General features: G+C 42.2%; 1 protein-coding gene across 12 annotated transcripts in view; it reads left to right on the plus strand.

Annotated features, from left to right (window-relative positions):
• The first annotated feature begins 614 nt into the window (after positions 1–614).
• Positions 615–19,075, plus strand: part of LOC118785684 (muscleblind-like protein 2a) — a 54,343-nt gene continuing 35,882 nt past the window's right edge. For 10 of the 12 annotated variants that reach the window (XM_036540540.1, XM_036540545.1, XM_036540536.1 and 7 more), the window contains exons 1-2: positions 615–824; positions 16,526–17,458. In XM_036540540.1, coding sequence (XP_036396433.1) covers positions 17,285–17,458 — 174 coding nt within the window. In that variant the 5' untranslated portion in view covers positions 615–824; positions 16,526–17,284. Of the gene's footprint in view, positions 825–6,575; positions 6,804–16,525; positions 17,459–19,075 lie in introns of those variants that run through there. The other 2 variants (XM_036540538.1, XM_036540537.1) reach the window with 2 other exon arrangements.

The following is a 19,075-nucleotide window of genomic DNA, read 5'->3' on the forward strand; positions in this document are numbered from 1 at the left end:
CGACTAACGTTGACAGTTATGGTGACGATGGTGATGTTATTCTCACTTCTGCGGAGAAGCGTTTATCCTGCACACGATTTTGGTCATTTAAATATTAAACACGTGGGGTTAGATGATGCAATTATTATACACTACATGAATTACGAATAATAATTATGCCATCACTATTAAATTTACAGTAAATCATTGATTCCCCGAAACTAGACCCCTACATCGTAAATAACGTGCTCATCAACACTGATGAGAAGACCTGCCTGTTGAAAACGCTGGATACGTTCAGTGAACCCGGGGAGTCTTGTCGCTGTTTCCTAGGTAACAAGCAGACCCTTGCCCTTCCCGAAGCGCCTGACATTCGTTTGGAACCTACCACTATGCGACCGTTAGGGGGATCATGAAACATTTTTTATTTTGATGTACTTACATTCAGCTATGCGGTTACTGTATACCTACACGTATTTAAATATTACGATTCATAAAAATAAGTAACAACTAGAGAATAACCATAAAATTCTGACACTATCATAAATACGTTGAGATATGTAGTCGGTAACCCCTGTTTAGCATTTCTGCCCTTTTTCTGCGAGCTGTCAGAGGCTTGTTGCACGTCCAGCCGTAGTGCAAAGTAACAGCAGGGGGAAATAAAACCGCCTTTGATTTTTCCTCAGAAATGTATTTTATTTTACCCGACGAGAATGTTTGTTATTAACAGTGAGCCTTAATCCAGGTCGAGTATACCTTCACTTAGTTGAAGTCTTGTTTTCAGTGACGTGGGCCCGATTTGGCATCCTGGCAGCGTGAAAGTAGGAGCAGGTCATGGTGATGAGGTAAGATCTGAGTGTAGTTAGCTGGCTAACATAGCTGACAAATCGAGACTAACGTTACAAACGTTAAAGAAGGAACGTTACCCAGTCATTCTGAATAACGTGCTTGCTAGTTAGCTAGCAGCATTGATGGAAACGGGTGTATGCGCATTTGCGCTCATTTCGGGGTGATCATTTCCAGCTAGCTAGTCAGCTAGCCATCTAGACGAGCACTTTTAAAATCTGTACATAGCTTGTTAGCGTACAGATTTCAAGTCAGTTAGCAAGGTAAAATTACAGTCGGTATCTAAAGTTCCCTTGGTGTCTCTGCGTTAGCCATCTTCTCTGAATTTATTTGGACTGGAAATGATAAATTGCCTTAGCAAGAATAGCTAACGTTAGCTCGGTAACTTAAGAGTTCTAACTTAAGAGAACTAGCTACCATAGCTAACAGGCTTGGCAGCTCGCGTGTGAAGTGGTGTATCCCTTTTAGGAGACATAACTGCTAGCCGATTTAGCTAACTGCCTACCTCGCTAATTCGTTTGCTAGCTAGCGTCTTAGACCACTTTTCAGGCTTGCAACAGGTCCGCGAATAAAGTAATAAGCTAACTAGTTAGCCGTGGCTCAGTTTGTTTCCAGAGCTCTCTTCGCCATTTCGTCTTCGTCAAGTAAAGTTAGAGTAAATTAGCTCTTTAAATCATTTAGAGGTGTTTCTCGAATCGGAATCCAGCTGCTGTAGATCGCTGAATTAGACAGCTAAAAGACAGCTACCGGCTACGCATGGCAGGCCAGCTTGCTGTGTGGGTAGGCCGAAATGTCTGAAATTTCAGTGTAACGTTGGCTAGCCATGTAAACTACTCGATGAAAATTTGAGATTCATCCTCGTAGGGCTTGCTAGTTACCTTACAGATTTGCCGAGAAATCTTGGGCAAACTCAGTCATTCATTCGTTATCGTTTCTATAGTTTAAAAAAAAAAAAAAAAACTCACCGTCGTGAGTTCTGTATTCAGAATAGACAGACCAGCTGGAGAAAATGTAAACGTGAACAGTTTAAATACGATAGGTCGATGGAAATGAGTTGAAAATCAGGTAATTAGTAGGCGGTATAAGTTGGCTGACTGATTAGCACTTACTTAGCTAGTCGTCTGAAAACCAAATCAGACATGTCTAGTCGGCAGTGTCACACACACAATTGTGTACATTTAAGAGTAATCGAACAGGTAATTCCAGCTTCAGATGTGAGGTCGAGTCACACCCGTGGGAAAATGTCAGGATGTCATTATTTAATCTCTGACAAGTTAAGTTATTGCACAAATGTTCACTAACAAAAATGCCAAGCAAAGAACATTGTTTCCGTGCCATTTTTATTATGCATGTGTTTTTGATTTAAGGCCTGTATGTCATTTCTAACGACCCCTGAGATAAATACCTGCTTTCCCTTTTGCATACGCAATGTGGAGGCTTGGACACCTAAGGTTTACAGGAAAGGTACAGTGGTTTCTTCTGATGTGATTTGTATTCAAGAAGAACAACGCTGCTAACAAAGCCAGCCATAAAGCTACATGAAATCAAAACCATGGCACGATTTACGTTAAAAAGGTTCTAACCCACTGCTTGACGTTTGGAGGGATGTCACATGATGGATGGTTGAGCATACTACTTTGAACTATAGTGGAATTTCTGATAGTAGGTAATATGGCAGAGGACAGATACTAAGATGATTTAGTAAATCTCAATAACCTTTAATACATGTTTGACCTAAATAGAAATCTAATCTCATTATCTGATGTTGAGGTGTATCTGGCCATTGCTTATTGTTCTGGAACACTCTTGCAAGGCGGTGTGCTGATAGGTATGATCCAATTGCACAAATATGTTTTTGTTTTTATATCCCTCAGTAGCCATTGCAGTGTATGACCTGTGAGCTAGCAGTGCATTTGCCAGACCCCTCTGTATATTTTGAACAAAGAGGACTCGTGAATATGATTTACATGAGAACATATTGGAGATTAGATGCAGGGCTCACAGCTATCGCTGGATCTGTGTTGTCCTCTGCTGTAGATGTGGGAACCCTAAATCATAGCCTATCTTTCAGATTTCATACTTATTGTCCACCTTGACTGTAGACAGTTTTCTATGTCCATGGTTTGTGTAATATAGAGTCTGGTTATCTGGTTAGTTCAAACCTTATTTGTATCTTGCTAGCTTGGTATTTAGCTGACATTTTCACTTTCACAGTTGTGGCCAGTGATGGTTAGCCAGGATGTGTTTGAGAGAAGCATCATGTGAGACACTACAATATTGCTTGGTTTGTCTTTATGACTTCAGGCTTGTTATTGCTGTTACATGTGTGATCATCTGTATGAAGTCTTAATGAAAGCCTTCAAGGCTAAACGTTTTTTTATAGGATGTGTTAATGGATTCATTGATGTTGCTCTGTTTATTCCAGCTCAAATACTGCCATTTCCATTCCCAGGTGGGCTCCTGCTGCTGTTGTACCCTTGAGCGGGGTGCTTAACCAAAACCGCCTCAGTAAATATCCAGCTGTGTAAATGGATAACATGTAAAAATTACAATTTGGATAAGTTGCTCTGCATAAAAGCATCTGCTAAGAAAAATGTGATCTAAATGTAAATGGAGAAACACAGAATCTTAAAGCTAGATATCAGAATTGACTTGATATATTTTAAACACCAGACCTAGTCGATAGTATCCAGTTTTGTCTTTTGTCCCAATATGAATTCTAAATGTAGAATGATAATAGACAATCATGAAAACTGTTCTTTGAGATAATTAGTGAAGTAATAATTTGTGGAACAAACGCATGTAAACCAGAAAGGTAAATTCACACGTCCTGTCGCAGTTTTGACATTAAAGATATATTTAGCTACATCAACAGTTTGAAGATGTGTTCTTGCAGAGTGCAGGGAATTGAAGGTATTTATCAATTCCCCCATGATGTGCTGCTCACCCTCTTGGGTAACTAACTGTCCTTAAACCATTGGAGGCGGGCTGTTTTGGCAAAGCAAAACTTTCACCCTTCTAGAAACTCTCCAGGTCACACCTTGTTCCCAATTAAAGAGCTTGTCTCTTGTTGACTGATGAAGACGCTTAAGTTGAATGTGACATACACCACCCATTTCAGTGTTTGTGGTCATCATCTCATGAAATAAAACCCAGGAGGAGAATGAAAACCCATGGAAAATGTTATCTTAGTCCTCCTTTAAGTCCAGTGCTTTGGACAGTGCTTTTTCCTATCTGAGTATTTGCTGAGAGAAAAAGAAAAAAGGACAGACAAGCCATGCCAGAGAGTTGTGGAACACTAGTCTGCATCCACTTATCTTTGATGGATTTATGAACGAATCAACATGTCTGACTTACTGCACTCTCTGAACGAAGGTTCTCTGCTAAGGACATGTGCAGCACTCTCTCTGACTCTTCTGTTTTGGGCTGCACAGCCTGAAAGGGTCCACCGTCAACTCCGGGATAAGGGCTTCCCATTTTGCTATTATAAATTAACAGCCTCAAGTGTACAGTAGTACTTTCTTCTCTGCTTAAATCAGCTTGTGAGGTGGAACTATTTTTTTTTTTTGTCAGATTAACCTTGTCCAAAAAAAAACATGTATTACTTTGTTAAGAAAGCAAAAAACAGGAATCCAGTTAATTTGGGCCTTTTTGATTTTGTGTTTTGTGTCCTGGTTTTTGGCAGCTGAACAGGGAAATCATGTCTGGAGTCACTGAGGTTTGAGCAGTGTTTTTGTAGTGCCTCTGCCTTTCCGAGACATATTGGTGCTCTTGCATAATTGCATTCGTCTTTCAGAAATGGGAGCCAAAAGAGAGAGAACAACTGGTCTGTGTATTTGCATTGAAATGTCATAAACCTGACTCTGAATCACCTCTTCTGTGTTGCCGCCCATGGCCCTTGTGTGAAGCCGCAGGGGGTTCTGTTTCACCTGATGCAATCACTTACAAAGCAAAATGTGTTTGGTATAGCACATTGTGGCAACTGAAGCGTCACAAAACACTGGGGCAGAGCACACATACTGTGTTTCCCAGAGGGAATCGGAAAATTGGAAAATGCAGGGCCAATTGGGGAAAACCTGGGAAATGACTCCCTGACCCCGGGAAGAGTCCAGAGGCTACAGGGACACAGTGCGACAGGAAACAAACAGTGGAATGGAAACATGAAGGGCAGTAAATGAACACATCCATCAGCTGACTGCTGAGAGTCCGTCAGGTGGTCAGAGTGATGGCCGTGGGATTCTGGTCGGCTATGGAGGGGGCCGAGGGAGGGGCATCAGGGGTTTTCTGTCCAGTGATGGGCAGACCTGCTCATCCAGTAGTGATGTTTTGTAGACTTTAGGTGTGTTTAAGATTGACTCGACACAGTCAATGCTTTGAAAGCTGTTTTTGGCATATAGACAGTGCTATATGACTTTGAACATTGCCTTTAAATATGGAATAGCATATAATTACATGAGAGCAAAAGAGGCAAACGTGCATGTTATTACATGCATTTACAGAACATGTGTGTTACCTGGAATGCCAGGGTTCCCTCACCTCTCTGCCATTTTAATATGAATCTGTTGCACCCTAGTTTAATTCAAACTATATTTCTTTTACAAAGGCTAAAATGCTCAGGTGGAATCCAACCAGAGTGTGTTTTGTAAAATAAAGGCTCTTTTTCCATCAGTTATGTACAAGGTGTTATTGACTGCAGTGTTATGTGTATTGGCTTGAAATACAGGACAAATGATCAGAAAATAACAAATGTTTCTTGTCATTGGTCAGCTGGTGCACCAGGGGGTGACATTTTATGGTGCTTATACAAGCAGATGACATGAGCACTCCAGCTTTGAATGGGGAATCTTTGTAAGTTACTCATGCGGCTGATTTGGGCATTATGTTGTGAAACTGGAATGAAATATATATTGTGTTTGAAATTCATTTATTTGTTGACTGTTACCAGTTAGACAGCAGTGGTTAACCAGTTGGCTGGACAGAAGTTCATTCTTAATTCTTTTACATATATTATGGCTAAGTCTGTTGCTACATTTTGTCTGCCTTTCTTTGTAACTGATGTCAGAATGTCCCTTTTCTAAAGATTATAAGATTACTGGGATTACGTAATCAGTGTAATCAAAACATGTCATTGATTTTGCGTGTGTGTCTGGTCAGGATTTTGGCTGGTACTGGCTATCCAAATTGCTTGAATCATCTATTCAGCTATTGTGATTAGAAAACAAAGAGCAGTGCTTTACTTAAGACTCATTGTTCAAATGGCCCTAATATGAAGAGCTTTGATTAGCATATTATTATAAAGTCCTTAATATGAGCGCTGTAGTTTATAAGCAAGGACTCAGCACTGCTTTTAGAGACAGGTAGAGTATGTATTCAGTGGAATGTGCTGGGCAGTTCAGATGTATAGTTTAAGGGGCTTTGTTTCCATCCTGACCGGCCCAGTGATCCAGAGTACTTCATACAAGGGGAATATATTTTTACCATAAAAAGGAAGAATAACAGTTGCTAAGGGTGAGCTGGGCACGAAAACGGGGAAATACCTTTAAGATTACCATTCAGAGGGCTGTCACTGGAGGTTCTGATGTCAGCCTGTCAGTCGGCGTGCTGTGGCCAATTCGGCGGCGGCGTGTTTGGAGCCTGTGTTGCTATTGGGAAGAGGCATCTGGGGGGGGCTGTGCCGGGAGGCGGGGCTGCGGGAAGGAAGAGGTGGGTGTGGGGGGCTGGCTGGAAATGTTTCAGTCGGGAGAGTTCAGCAGACTCTTTTCTTTTTTCCCTGCGCCGTGCTGTCGCTGGAAGAAATCCCTGTCTGGTCATGGGCCCCGAGCGTACGGCACTGAGCAGGGAATGACAACGCTTCGCGTGCTCGTTATCTTTGGATTGCACCTGATCGGGAGGAGGCTGATCGGCACCCCAGACGCCCGTGCGCTGGTGCTGAGAGGGAAAGGGAGGCTGTAAAGAGCTCCGGGAGCCGGCCGTTCGAGGTGGGAGGGAGGTTTCTCCTCTCTGTTTTAACGATACGTTCTGAGAAAGAGTTTGCTGCAGTGTGGTGTGTGCCATGTGGGGAGAGAAGGCGAGGTAGAGGCGGGGGGGGGGCTGAGGGGAGCGGAGTGGGAGCGTGAGGGGGGAGTTCTCTGCTTAGCGGAAGCTTGGAAACTGCTCTGGAAGCGTGGGGCTGCTGCAGTTTGCCCTCTCCCCATCATTTGTGCACGCGGTGCTGTTCCGCTGTGCTGTGCGGAGAACAGCCCGCGCATAGAGACGGCCTCTCTCTGACGCTCCGGGAGAATAAAAAGGGATCTCTCTTTAAGTCTGCCCCGTGACTCCAGTTTCCATGGAGTTCCAGCCCCCGTTTGTTTCCTCCCAGAGGGACCCGGCCTGTAATGTCTGTGCTGTAACTGTGTCTCAGAGGGTGTGTTTGTGGGGAAGGCCCACTTTTGGGTGTTGGTGCTTCCTTGCTCTTGCAAAGTCCGTGAGACTGACCAGCCTTTTTCAGGCATTGGACAGCGAAATCACAAAATGGATTGCTGGCTGTTCAAGGACATGATTTTTTTCCCCTCCCCTAGAAGTGGATGTCTGAAGTTATATGTAGGTTCTGGAAACTACGAAAGCTTGATATGCAAATTTAATGAGAGTCCACGTCTTTAGACTCCGTTAGAGCCTGCTAAACCGCACACTCTCAGCCACCATGGTCATCTCCCGCGCTGGCTGGTGTGGGGACAGGCCGTTAAGAACTGCCACTCGGAGAGCAGTGTCAGGCAAAGGCCAGATTCATGTCAAACAGCTGGCACGCGTGCATTGAGGAAAAGGGTGTATTTGAAATAGAAGACAGTCTCTGCCCTTCCTGTGTAAAAACGGCGCAGTGACGGCAGCTCAAGAGCCTGTCAGGAGAAAGGCCTCATGAACATTAGCAGCTCCCTAAACTGACCTGAGAGCAGCACATCGACATATATATGAAAAAAGGTAGTTCAGTAAGTGTGGTTTGTCGCTATTAATAGCTAGTGTGGTCATTTAAGAGATTTTTTTGTTGTTTTGTCGTAGTGTTTTAGCTACGCTTGTAAAGAGGGTCATTGTCAAGATGAATCATTAGGTCTGTTTTTATGTTTGCATGACTTGGCAGTTTGGAGCATTTTGTGCGACAGATACCATGAGCTCTTATCAGTCAAAGAGTTTGCATGTATTTTGTTTTTATAACACCTCTGACCTTTCAGCTGTAAGTGGGTGGAAGATTTTCAAGTAGCCTCCCTGTATTATTTTTATGTTAAAAACAGACACACCTAGTACATGAGGGATATGTGGACTCACTAATAAAGCAGTTTGCTGAAACAACTACCATGGATGATGGCGACAGCTCCTGTATAGGATAGTCAGCAGATCTCGGTCAGCAACCAGACATCCCAGCCTGGAGGTACGTCACTAGAACAAATCAGTAATGAAATGGCACGTTGGTCCTAAATTCTGAGGACTCTGGGAAATGACACACCCCATGCATCATGCTCCATTCCTGCTCAGACAGGCAGGTGTTTGGTGTTTCTGATTGGCTGTTGAGGCTGTTGGCGAGCGTTGGATGATCGTATTGAGAAATTCAGCATTAATAATGCGAAGATAATTCAGGTCATGGCAGATCAGTTTCTAGTTAAGGCTATTAGACCATGAGCTTGCTCTTCTGCTGACTCAATAAAATGTTGCCGGGCCTCCTCTCTGGCTGGTAACCTGCTTAGTCTAGTAACCTCTTACGCACAGTTAGAATGCAGCTTATTCTAGCTAACACCGATAAAAAGGAGCAAGGTAATGCTGCACAAACAGTTGTGTACATTTTAAACAAATCGCTCCTACTGGTATGTTTCCAAAATAAACTATTTTTTTATTAGAATTTTTTTATCTTGCCTGTTAACAAAAGGATCTATTCAAGTGATGTTCTTACGCATTGGAATCTCTTGAATGTCGAATGACTAAAAGTCTTGGTATTGGCTGTAGGAAGAGGTTGTCTTGTCCATGTGGTAGCTTGCAGGAAGCTTCAGCTTTTCACATAAGCTGTTGATTCATCTAATGAATGTGTTGGAAAAAAATGTCACAGCATGTGCATAATATCACAGTTCATTTCTTTAGAAATCGCCAAATGTTTCATCTCGGTTTTCTTTTTCTCGGAACAGAAGAAAACAGAACACAAGGTTTGACCTTTGGTTGTGCTATGCTTTTTATAAGCTTTTTTAGAATGGCTTGAGACAAAACTTAATTTGTTACCCCAATTACAGACATTTCAATCCATTGGGGATTTAAAAAAAAAAAAAAAAAAAGTAGTAAAATGAAGTGATCTGTTTTCAGTAGGACGATGTGAGGAATGCGGCCTACTTTTATCAGTGTGGCGCATGTGATTGTGAGGGTGGCTGTTCGCCGAAGGCCCTATGGAATCCATGCTGCGGAGACAACGGACAGAATCGCGCATGCGTAAGAAAACAATGTGGCATTTTAGACCACTAGCGCGACATGAACTGAAGTCATCGCACTGTTTTTAATGACGCCGAAAGCACATGTCTCGAAATGGTAAGAGACTTAATTGCTGTAATGGGACATGTTGTGTGTCTTGGTTCCTTTTGGCCACTGTCTTTCGCCTCTCACTGGGAAAAAATGCTTTCAAGGCTTCACAATTAAGACATTTTTGCATTTGCCCACTGCACAGAGGGTACATTTTAAGACTCACTGGCCCATAAAATTGAAGCAATAGCTTGATTCTGCATGCACACGAACGGACACAAACAGCAGCTTTTGCTGCTCTACTGGGCTTTTGACCATGGGGTAAAAATAAACTAACAAAACTAAATGGTATCTGATACGGCCCTGAGGAAGCTAGGATCTAATTTCAGGCAGTGTCAAGTGTAAGAAACAGTACATGGTCATAGCCCATTAGTGGCTGCAGTTAGATGCTGCGGTAGGATCATCACCCCTCTGTAAGAACAGGAGAACAGATGCAGTACAAGTCAACACAAGGTGCAGAAACGAGTAAGCTTACGGCTGTCCGCTTAGGCAGCTTTGAAGAAGAGAATGAGGGAAACTCGCCGCGCTGATTAGATAAATGTGGCATTTGAAGGTCAGATGAATGACTTTCACTGTCTAGGAGTTAAGCACAGTGATGACCGAGATAGCATAAAAGCGTTAGATGCGGTAGACATGAGCGGCTGTGGTTCAGAAGGCCTCTCTCCCCTCATCTGCGTGTCAGCCCGTCTGCTACGAAGACGTGTCTGTAGAAGTCGGGGCCCGTTGGCAAACCGTGGCATAAGCAGCCAAGCACATTCCTCCCTGCCTGTGTGCCTCCTCATCGGGGAGTTTGCAGTAACATGCTCTTTACAGGGAAAAAAGCTGGTTCTTGTATCTTACTCTCTTAATTTTCATTCTAACTCTGCCTCTATCTCGTCTGTCTGAAAAGTTGCCCAGAGAGAAGATAAATACAGCGCTGTTCGTAAATGGCATGGAATTAAAATTTAATAAACCTGAGGCTGAGACAATGTTCGCAGTATTATTCAGTCAAATGTATGACCGTGATTAGCGCTGGTCTGCTGTGCGAGCCTGCCTTCCGGGCTGTCCATTTATCAGCGGTCAGACCTTTGTTTCCCTGCAATACTGCATTTCATTGAGCAGTGCTGTCTATGACATCACAATGTCCCAGCACCAATCGGCATCTGGGACCGGAGGGCTAATCTCCGTGGGCCACAGCGAGGGTGTGAGTGCCACCTTCCTACCTGTGCACCATCTGTCATCCTTCATCAGCTTTATCCTCGTGGTGCATTGTAGCTAGCGCTTGGGATAGGGAGGGTGTTATATTATTCAGTATATCAATATCAGACTTTCCCACACGGGCGCAAATGTGCAGAACCCAAGGATGCAGTATCTGTCCTTGACTTTCATGAGAAACCTGGCGCAAGTCCCGCTGGCTGTAAAGGAACAGCAGTGGTAACGAACACTGTGTCCTCTTTCCTGACATCACACCCAGGAATAGTCGCTGTTTCATTGTTCTGCTTTATTCCTCTTTCTCTCAGCTCAGTTATGTTAGTTTGATGATTGTTAAACAGAGTGATTTCCATTGGCTTAGATCCTGGTATCGCTGTAACTGAGCTCAGTTGGTTAATTGGCTAGAAACGTATTGTTTTTATCGTGTTGTCGTTCTTTTCCTAAAGTAAGGGAAAAAATTTGCCAAGCCTGGGCTTACTGTATCTAAAACTGCTTTTCCATGTCTTATTATTAAAACAGTTTTTTAAGAATTCAAATAATAATAAAAAAACTATGCTGGGGTCAACTTGGATCAAGTAGTCCATAATGTCAGTGGCCAGGATGTGTAATTTTGTGTAACTGCTACTGGAAGGCCATTTTCTTAAAACTGGGTTTGAAAGAATATCAACAATTAGGTGTGTAATTTAGCCAATATTCTTTATTTATCCTATTCAAATGCATGATGTACCATTTTGAAGCTCTGAATCTGTACTTTACTAAAATGCAAAAGTTAAAATTTGTCAACCTGTCAAAAAGCCTGATTTTACAGAGTAGGTCATGAATGTATGTTTGCTAAAAGATGCAAATCAATGGTTGTTTATCAAAATAAGCAGAAAGAACATTTTAATAAAAATGAATAAAATAGGTGACCAACAACAAATGCCGTTATGCCAACAAAATTTATAATGCAACTTGGAAAACAGCTTTGTCTCAGAAAACAATGAAAGGATCTCCCAGCCTTTGCCAAATCTAAACCAAGCAGATTTCAACATTGTGCAGTGCTAACCTTCTTCTTGCTCCATCGACATTGACCATAAATGTTTCCCAGGCCCATGAAAATGTTTTTCTCTTCATACTCCATTGCTCATGACATTCTTTTCAAGTTCATCTTTGATTTAGCTTGGTTTCTAAATGTAGCCTTTGTGCCCGGGTATGCATGGGTGCCTGGCTCGTGAGTGAGACAGTGATTGTCATACCCAACTTGAACCAGCCAGCCATTAAAAAAAAGACAGGCAAACCCAGGATCTCTGACTATATTCCACTAGTTAACCTGATAAAATAAGGGCATAGATACCTTTCATGCTCTGCTTCAAAAAGTGCACCCTTCACACTAAGAGGACCAATCCTCAGATTTGTGCTGGTTTTATTTAGTGTTGCTACACACACTTGGTACACGCTTATTAACAAAAAACAACTACACATGCATGTAGTTAACCAAAGTAGAAGAGAAATGGCTTACTCTAAGCTTCGACCAGAACTGATTCATAGCAAACAAGCAGAAGCACTCAGTGGGAGAAAAAAAGACAGATTTAATAAGCATCTATTAACTGTGCACAGCAGGATTATAGTCTTCCGGCAGCAGACAGGTAGAAGCAAGGGCTGTCAGAACCCTAATCCTCCAGTGCAGAATAATTGTTTCCTTTTTGAATATGATGTTATGCTATTTTTTTCAACTGCTCCTGCGTATATATGGATAGATATATGTTAATGGTGTGCTTCACACAGTGCGGTAGGTAGATGGTAATGAGCACTGTATTCAAATGCAGATATGTACCCATTTGACCAATTAAATAAACTGATTTCAAATGCAAGTCTTCGTCTCTCTCAAATATTTGTAGCCGCATTTCACTGAATTGTTTACCTGATTGTTTCATGTGGTAAGAAAACAGGCTGAATCCTGGTATTGAAGTATGGTTTTTCGTTGTATAATAGTCATCTTTGGAGATGAAACAGTGAAGATCAGGCTTTGCTTATCCTTCACGCTGCCGCTTATCCAGGTCCTTTGCTCATCTTTAAAGGGCTGGTTGGGCTTCGCAGCTGCAGCTCGGAGTTTGTGGCTTCTCTTTGCATTCGTTGCCTCTGTCTTTGCTAAGTGACGGGTCGGCACGGTTAAATGGAGATCTGTCATCACTGACGTCTGCAGAATGACTGACTTAACTTGGTTTCTCGACTGTGGTCTGCATGTCATGTAAGGGAGAAACATTGCATGAAACATTGTGGCTGGCAATTTTGACTCCTGTATATTTCTTTATTATACAATAAATATGGTAATATACTAGACCATCAGCTTTGCAGAAAGGGTCTTTGAAATGAAAAAAGGTATGGGATGAGGAGGAGGGGGTGCAGATGTCATCATCATATTTTGGCACAGTACCTACTAGGGAAGTTTTGCATCCACTGCTGGCCTGTCTCTCCGTGCCTGATTACTTTATTAATGAGCCCTCTACCGTGCCTTGTGTCTTTGTTTTCAGAGGCTTTCCCTGTGTGTCACAGTGTGGTATAGTGGTAAGGAGCAGACCTTGTAACCACAACACTGTAAATTCGATTCCCCACCGGGCACTGCTGACGTACCCTTGGGCAAGGTACTTAACCCAAAATTGCCTTACTTAATATCCAGCTGTATAAATCGATAAAACTGTAACATATGTAAGTCACTCCGGATAAAAGTGTAATAATGTAAGGGAAACTGAGACCTTCAAGATGCCTCTTAGTTTAGCACTCTGTCTTGACATGCAGGTTGTACAACTTGTGTACAAAACTGTAAACATGAAATGAACACACATATGGACATTCAGAATTCCTATTTATTTCTCTTTTCTGGGGTAGAATTACATTAATGTGTGACATAGATGGGTAGGATACTCACATAGCACAAGGTAAAATGGCCCAGGCTGTATATTGTGTGAAAACTAGACTGTTTTTATTATTATTTTATTATATTATTTTAGCGGGCAGCTAGCTGACTGTAGTTTAGTTTATACATTTTTCTAAATAAATACCTGTTGTCCTATGAATAAGTAACTAACACGGCAGACACATATAATTATTGTGTGAGGAAAATATTGCACGCTGCCTTGTCCATTCTTGACAATACGCAGTTTGGCCATGCTGGTGTGTCATATGCTGGATGATGTTGTTATGTCAGACTAAGAATCTACATGATTATATCAGATTCCTGTAGGTTCTGACAAAAAACCATGTTGTAGCTCTGCTTTGTGGTGAATTTTAAATCCTAAAATGTTATAAAATTCATGGACTATTAAATACAGTTTTGTTTCTTACGTCATCTGTGGTTTCTGTTATTCCATAGCTGTCAGTGTTATTTCTTATCTATATTGGTAAAACGATGTCAAAATCTTAAATAATAATAATGTTGTGAATAAAGACCGTTCTCTAAAATTGTTGAAAGAAACTCACTTTAACACTCATTTCATATATAGAAACCCTCCTGTGTTCAGAACAATATGAATTTCCTCAGTGTGTGGAAAGCCCTCTCCATTGCAGACACACATGGATGAGCATAGACAAGCCATTGTACTCTATGCATCTGACCTTATTTGCATTACCCTACTAACCGAGGGCATGGCACAGACAATGCGTATGGTGTTAACGTTTGAACAGACAGCAACACATTACAGGAAAATGCTTTGCCGATCTCTCAAATTACTGTGCAGGTATTTTGCTTTGCAAATCTTCAGGCTTAATTTATATTACCGTAATTATATTTTAATATGATTATTTCATTGTTTCAGGACTAAAGCTTTGTTTTGCCTCTAAAACTGAGCTTCCTTTAAAGTAATTGTCCATGCATTTTTTTTAATCAAAGTGCAAACCGGACAGCTGCTAGATTAGTGATCTTTTATTAAGGTTTTATTTTTTTCTGCTATACATTTGTCAGTGTCCATTAATTACTTGAAAACATGATGCGTGTACAATACATTGTAATTTAAATTAGTTCCTAAAGAAACAATGACTTACAAGAGTGGCCTAAAGCTATATTCCTATTTCATGCTTCATACATGTTTCAGCATTCAGTGTTGTATACCCTGTTCCACTTGTTGTCAAGGCCATTTTAAGCTGCTGCTTCTGCTGTGGAGGTGGTGGAGATGTGAAATCATCATTTGAAGTGTCATTTTAATGAAGCCAATTAGATGTCTTTATTATGAAATGATCATAGTAGAATTGCTTTTTTTAGCTCTACTTTTGCTGTTGCTATGCATTGTATGAAACGGAGGGGAAAATTACCCTTAGCAACCAGATTGGTTTTCTGTTTTAGATGGAGAGTGAGATGGTGAGTGAAGTGGCTCTGTGAATATCAGGGCTGAAGGCAAACACAGGACGTGTTCAGCATAAGCGCCCGAAATATTTAAAACAGTTACAAACCTTAGAGTTAATTAACTCTGAGTACAGCACCAAGCTTGACTTTGTGCACTGTACCCCCTCCTGAAAATGTCTAAAGCTTTTATGTATTTATTTTGTATTTTTGTAATATCTAGAATATGGCTGTTCAGAGGCAGTAGTACCTTTGAAACTGTAAGGGGAGTTTTTAATAGCTGCTGTGCATTCCACTAGGAATGTGCCAGGTCCACTAGCCCTACCCCTCTCCAGACACTCCTCCTCCTGGGGGTTTGCCCCTCCCTGCTAACTCATGTAAATATTTCCAGATGTTCCTACAATAAAAGGGCTCCAAACTGGGCAAAGGTTTGAGAAGTTAGCCTGAGGCTACCATTCTTTTGTGTGGGCTCGTAACAAGTAGATAATGGCTCCTTAAAGTTTTGCTTTCTTGACGTTGGGGGGCCAGGGCAGAGGAGGAGCATGGGAGTTTTTGCACAAAAGAAGAGGGAGCATGACAGAATTCCTCCTCATCAAATGGAAATCTTCCCTTTGTGTGAGCTCATATTTAATGTGATCCAGTAGTGTAAGGTTCAGGCAGTTTTGGGACCAGTAAGCGTCGTAATCACGCCTGGCACATGTTTAATGTCTCTGTCCTTTTTAGGCTGTTGGACGGATGCCCAGGAAATAGCTTCAATGAGCGTTTCAGTTGGACATATTTCCCATCATGCACCGCTTCAGTGGGTCGGCCAATCCTGGTTTTTACAGTGTTCCGGTTGGGTGCATTGTGCTGGCTCATTTTACAAGTGCCAGTGCTATACTCTGTCATCTGTTCTCCACAATGGAGAGTTGCTTTCTGAACACAGTTTGGCAGAGTAATGATCAGTCGCTGTGAAGCACTACCTTTAATCTCCTGTCAGCATGCTAACACAGAGAGCACCAGAAATGCCTGTCTCAGACTCACAGGCAGTATCCAGCTGCAGTGATTTCATTTACAGGTCAAAATAGTATCCTTCTTTTTTAATGATTGGAAGTTAACATTCAAAGAATAAAAAAATGCAGACTTGTACTGTTAAATGTGCAAGTCTTTCCCTTGGAAAGCAATTTTTCGTTTTTTTTTTCCTTGCCGTAGGGGGATATATAGAGTATAATGTATAGGGGGCGATGGGAGGGTGGCAGGAAAGAATAGGTTTAAATCCTCTCTGCTTCACTGCCTCTCATTCATGTTACTGGCAATGATCATCTCAAGTACGCACTATGAACAGAATGGCTGGCTGGTCTGATTAAATCCACTACCTTGTCATATTGCAATAAAGCAAGCTCAGTTTTTTTTTTTTCGTCTGCTTCCTGAACACTGCAGGCTGCAGATTAAAAATGAAGGTTTTTAATCAAGTAGAAGCTTGCTGTTTTCTGTGTAAGACGAGGGCCAGTGTTGTATAATTACATTGACAAAAATAAAGAAAAACTAAATGTCGACTTCACTGAAGAACACTGTGCCCCGTTTAGCATATGTTTACACAAACTAGATTTTAAGACACTTGGGTATTCCTGAATGCTTGAAAATATAATAATGTCTAGCAATAACTCTTTTCTTTTCTCTCTACCCTGACAGATCTTTGACAGAAAGTGCCTTCTCAGACGACGTCCCTACTTGAAGCTGATCAGCGGTCCACCTGTCGCTTTTTTTTTTTTTTTTTTAAAAAGGCTGCTCCCCCCCCATCCCGAACGGCATCGCAGTCCGATCCGTGACAGAAGATACCTCAAGTCTCCACGCTCGGCCCCCCTCTGTTTCGTTTCCGCCCCGGCTCTGGCTCTGGAGAGCTCATAGCAAGAAAGATTTACAGCGGAGGGAGGGAAGCAAGCACAGCCAAAGCACAAAGAGCTGACGTGTACGAGGGGGTGAAGCTTAATCAATACCATCGAGTGGCCTCTGCACGCGGTCCACATCCCCATACAGGGCGTGCCATTGCTCCCAAACAGCGTCAGTTAGAGCGCCTGTGTCAGGAGGAGGGGTGCTGACACTTCGGCCGATTTGCTGGACTTCCGTGCCACAGGAGTATGCCCCTTTATCCTGCCAGAGGTCTCTGCCCGGGACAAACCGATTGATTAGCGTTAGGCCCGTGACTGATTGGCCAGGCTCTTACTCCCCCAGCTGCTGCTGTTGTGTTGCTGTACGAGCCCGCCATCTTCTGTGCGTTACAGTATCTAACACAAAACCCAGGCCGAAACTTTCAGACCGGTCCTCACGCTCCATGTGTGTTGTTTTTTAAATTTGATTTTTAAAAAAAAAATCCCCCTCCATCTGAACCAGTAGAACTGCAGCCGGTGTAATCAGCGAACCCTCGCGGCTTCGCTCTGCCCAGTCCTGGTCATGGCTTTAAACATCGCTTCGATACGAGACACAAAATGGCTGACGCTGGAGGTGTGCCGGCAGTTTCAGAGGGGGACGTGCTCACGTAGCGATGAGGAATGCAAATTTGCACACCCGCCGAAGAGCTGCCAGGTGGAGAACGGAAGAGTAATCGCCTGCTTTGACTCACTAAAGGTAAAGAACGCCGTGGCTGACGTATTTATTTAATTTGTCTGTTATTTAGTTAGTTTGTTAGTCGTCTGAAGTTGATCCATTTTTACCAACAGCAGAACAATTATCAAGGCATGTTGTATGACTGTATAGCTTTTATGGAAGTTCGTGGAGTTCCTTTTTCTAAAAGGAGGCAGGAAAATACTCTTCAAACAACTGAACACTTGTTTCTGTTTTTGTGAGCTGTATACTTTCCTCTCTATGGAATAGGTACTGTGGATATCCTTTTTTCACATTTTATTTTATGTGTAACATTACTAGGCCTAAAATATATCTGGCAGTATTCCATGGAAAGGACAGAAGTACTGTAAACTAAATATAAAACCTTATGAAGGCCATGACCGCTAATGTCAGTCAGATCTTTGATTTTTTTGAATGAATTTCAGCGTGTGAATGGCAGTTGCTCTCCAGAAGCGGTTATGTTGCGTTGTTTTGATTTCTAGCTCACTGGGTTTATAACATGTGGAAACAATTTTCCTATCTGCCGGGTGACTGGCGGAGACGTTTGGTCTTCCAACGCAAACATTTCTGGCATTTGAAACGATCTCGAATCCATTAACACACAAAACATTATGGCAATTTATTTTTTTGCGGATTTGTCAGACAGCGAATGTACAGATTGGGTTGTGTGATTGGGTGTTTACTGAGTTTAAGGAATGCTAATGACTGACATGGCGGAATGCTTTCCCATCAAGCTGAGTGACAGGCTGAAAGGGCAGAGGGCAGTCCCACGCTGATTCCGGCCTCTGGTTTTACCGTTTTGTGTTGATGGCGCATCCACAGCTGATATTAGTCATTGTTCTGTATTTATCTGGCCACATGAAGGCCCCGGTCACGTCCTTTGAAAAGGTTGCATATCCTGCTGCTGCTGTTGTCTCTGTCTGAGATGCAGAGGCAGCGAAGATGGCAAACTGAAGTCAAAGAGCTTAAAACAGTTTAATGTTAAAGCCTATTTAAAATGTCTGGTGAATCTTTAGAAAAATGAAAAAAAGCTTTATGTGTGTAATATCGCCACACAGAGCACAACGGAAACAGATGTAAACCATATCAAGAGTCTCACATTTTGGGGAAAGATGTCATGAAAATATAGGTCTCTGCAAGTCTTGGTGCAGAGTTATTATTGTTTTATGCTGTTGCTTTTGCTTGACATTTAGCTAGATTTCAGGAATTAAGGTTATGGTTTGGACCAGTAATGTTACAGCAACAGCAGTGGTTCATTCTTGCTGGTCTGTGGATTACAGTGTAGCATGTTTTAGGGTTGATGTGTCAACGTGGTATTTTTGGGGTGCAACTCTCACAGATGATACTACTGAGTGTTAATTGTATGTATTTGTCGCTGTTCTATAGCTTTGCTGGAATCGAGAACAAAACGTTTTGACAGATTTTATCCACATTATGTTGGTGGCATGAGATCATGTTTTATAATACATACAATACCAGTGAAAGTGCAGCGTTTCTGGTGTGATCAGCTGTTTTCTTGGCTGTCATCCTGTTCTTTTGAAGCTTGGAAAGCCTGGCGTGTGAGAGCAGGGGCCTCTGTGTCCTGTACTGCAGGAGTGAATTTAGATTGACTGGCGTTTT

The sequence above is a fragment of the Megalops cyprinoides genome, chromosome 11 (genome assembly GCF_013368585.1).
Source record: "Megalops cyprinoides isolate fMegCyp1 chromosome 11, fMegCyp1.pri, whole genome shotgun sequence".
Lineage (NCBI taxonomy): Eukaryota > Metazoa > Chordata > Actinopteri > Elopiformes > Megalopidae > Megalops > Megalops cyprinoides.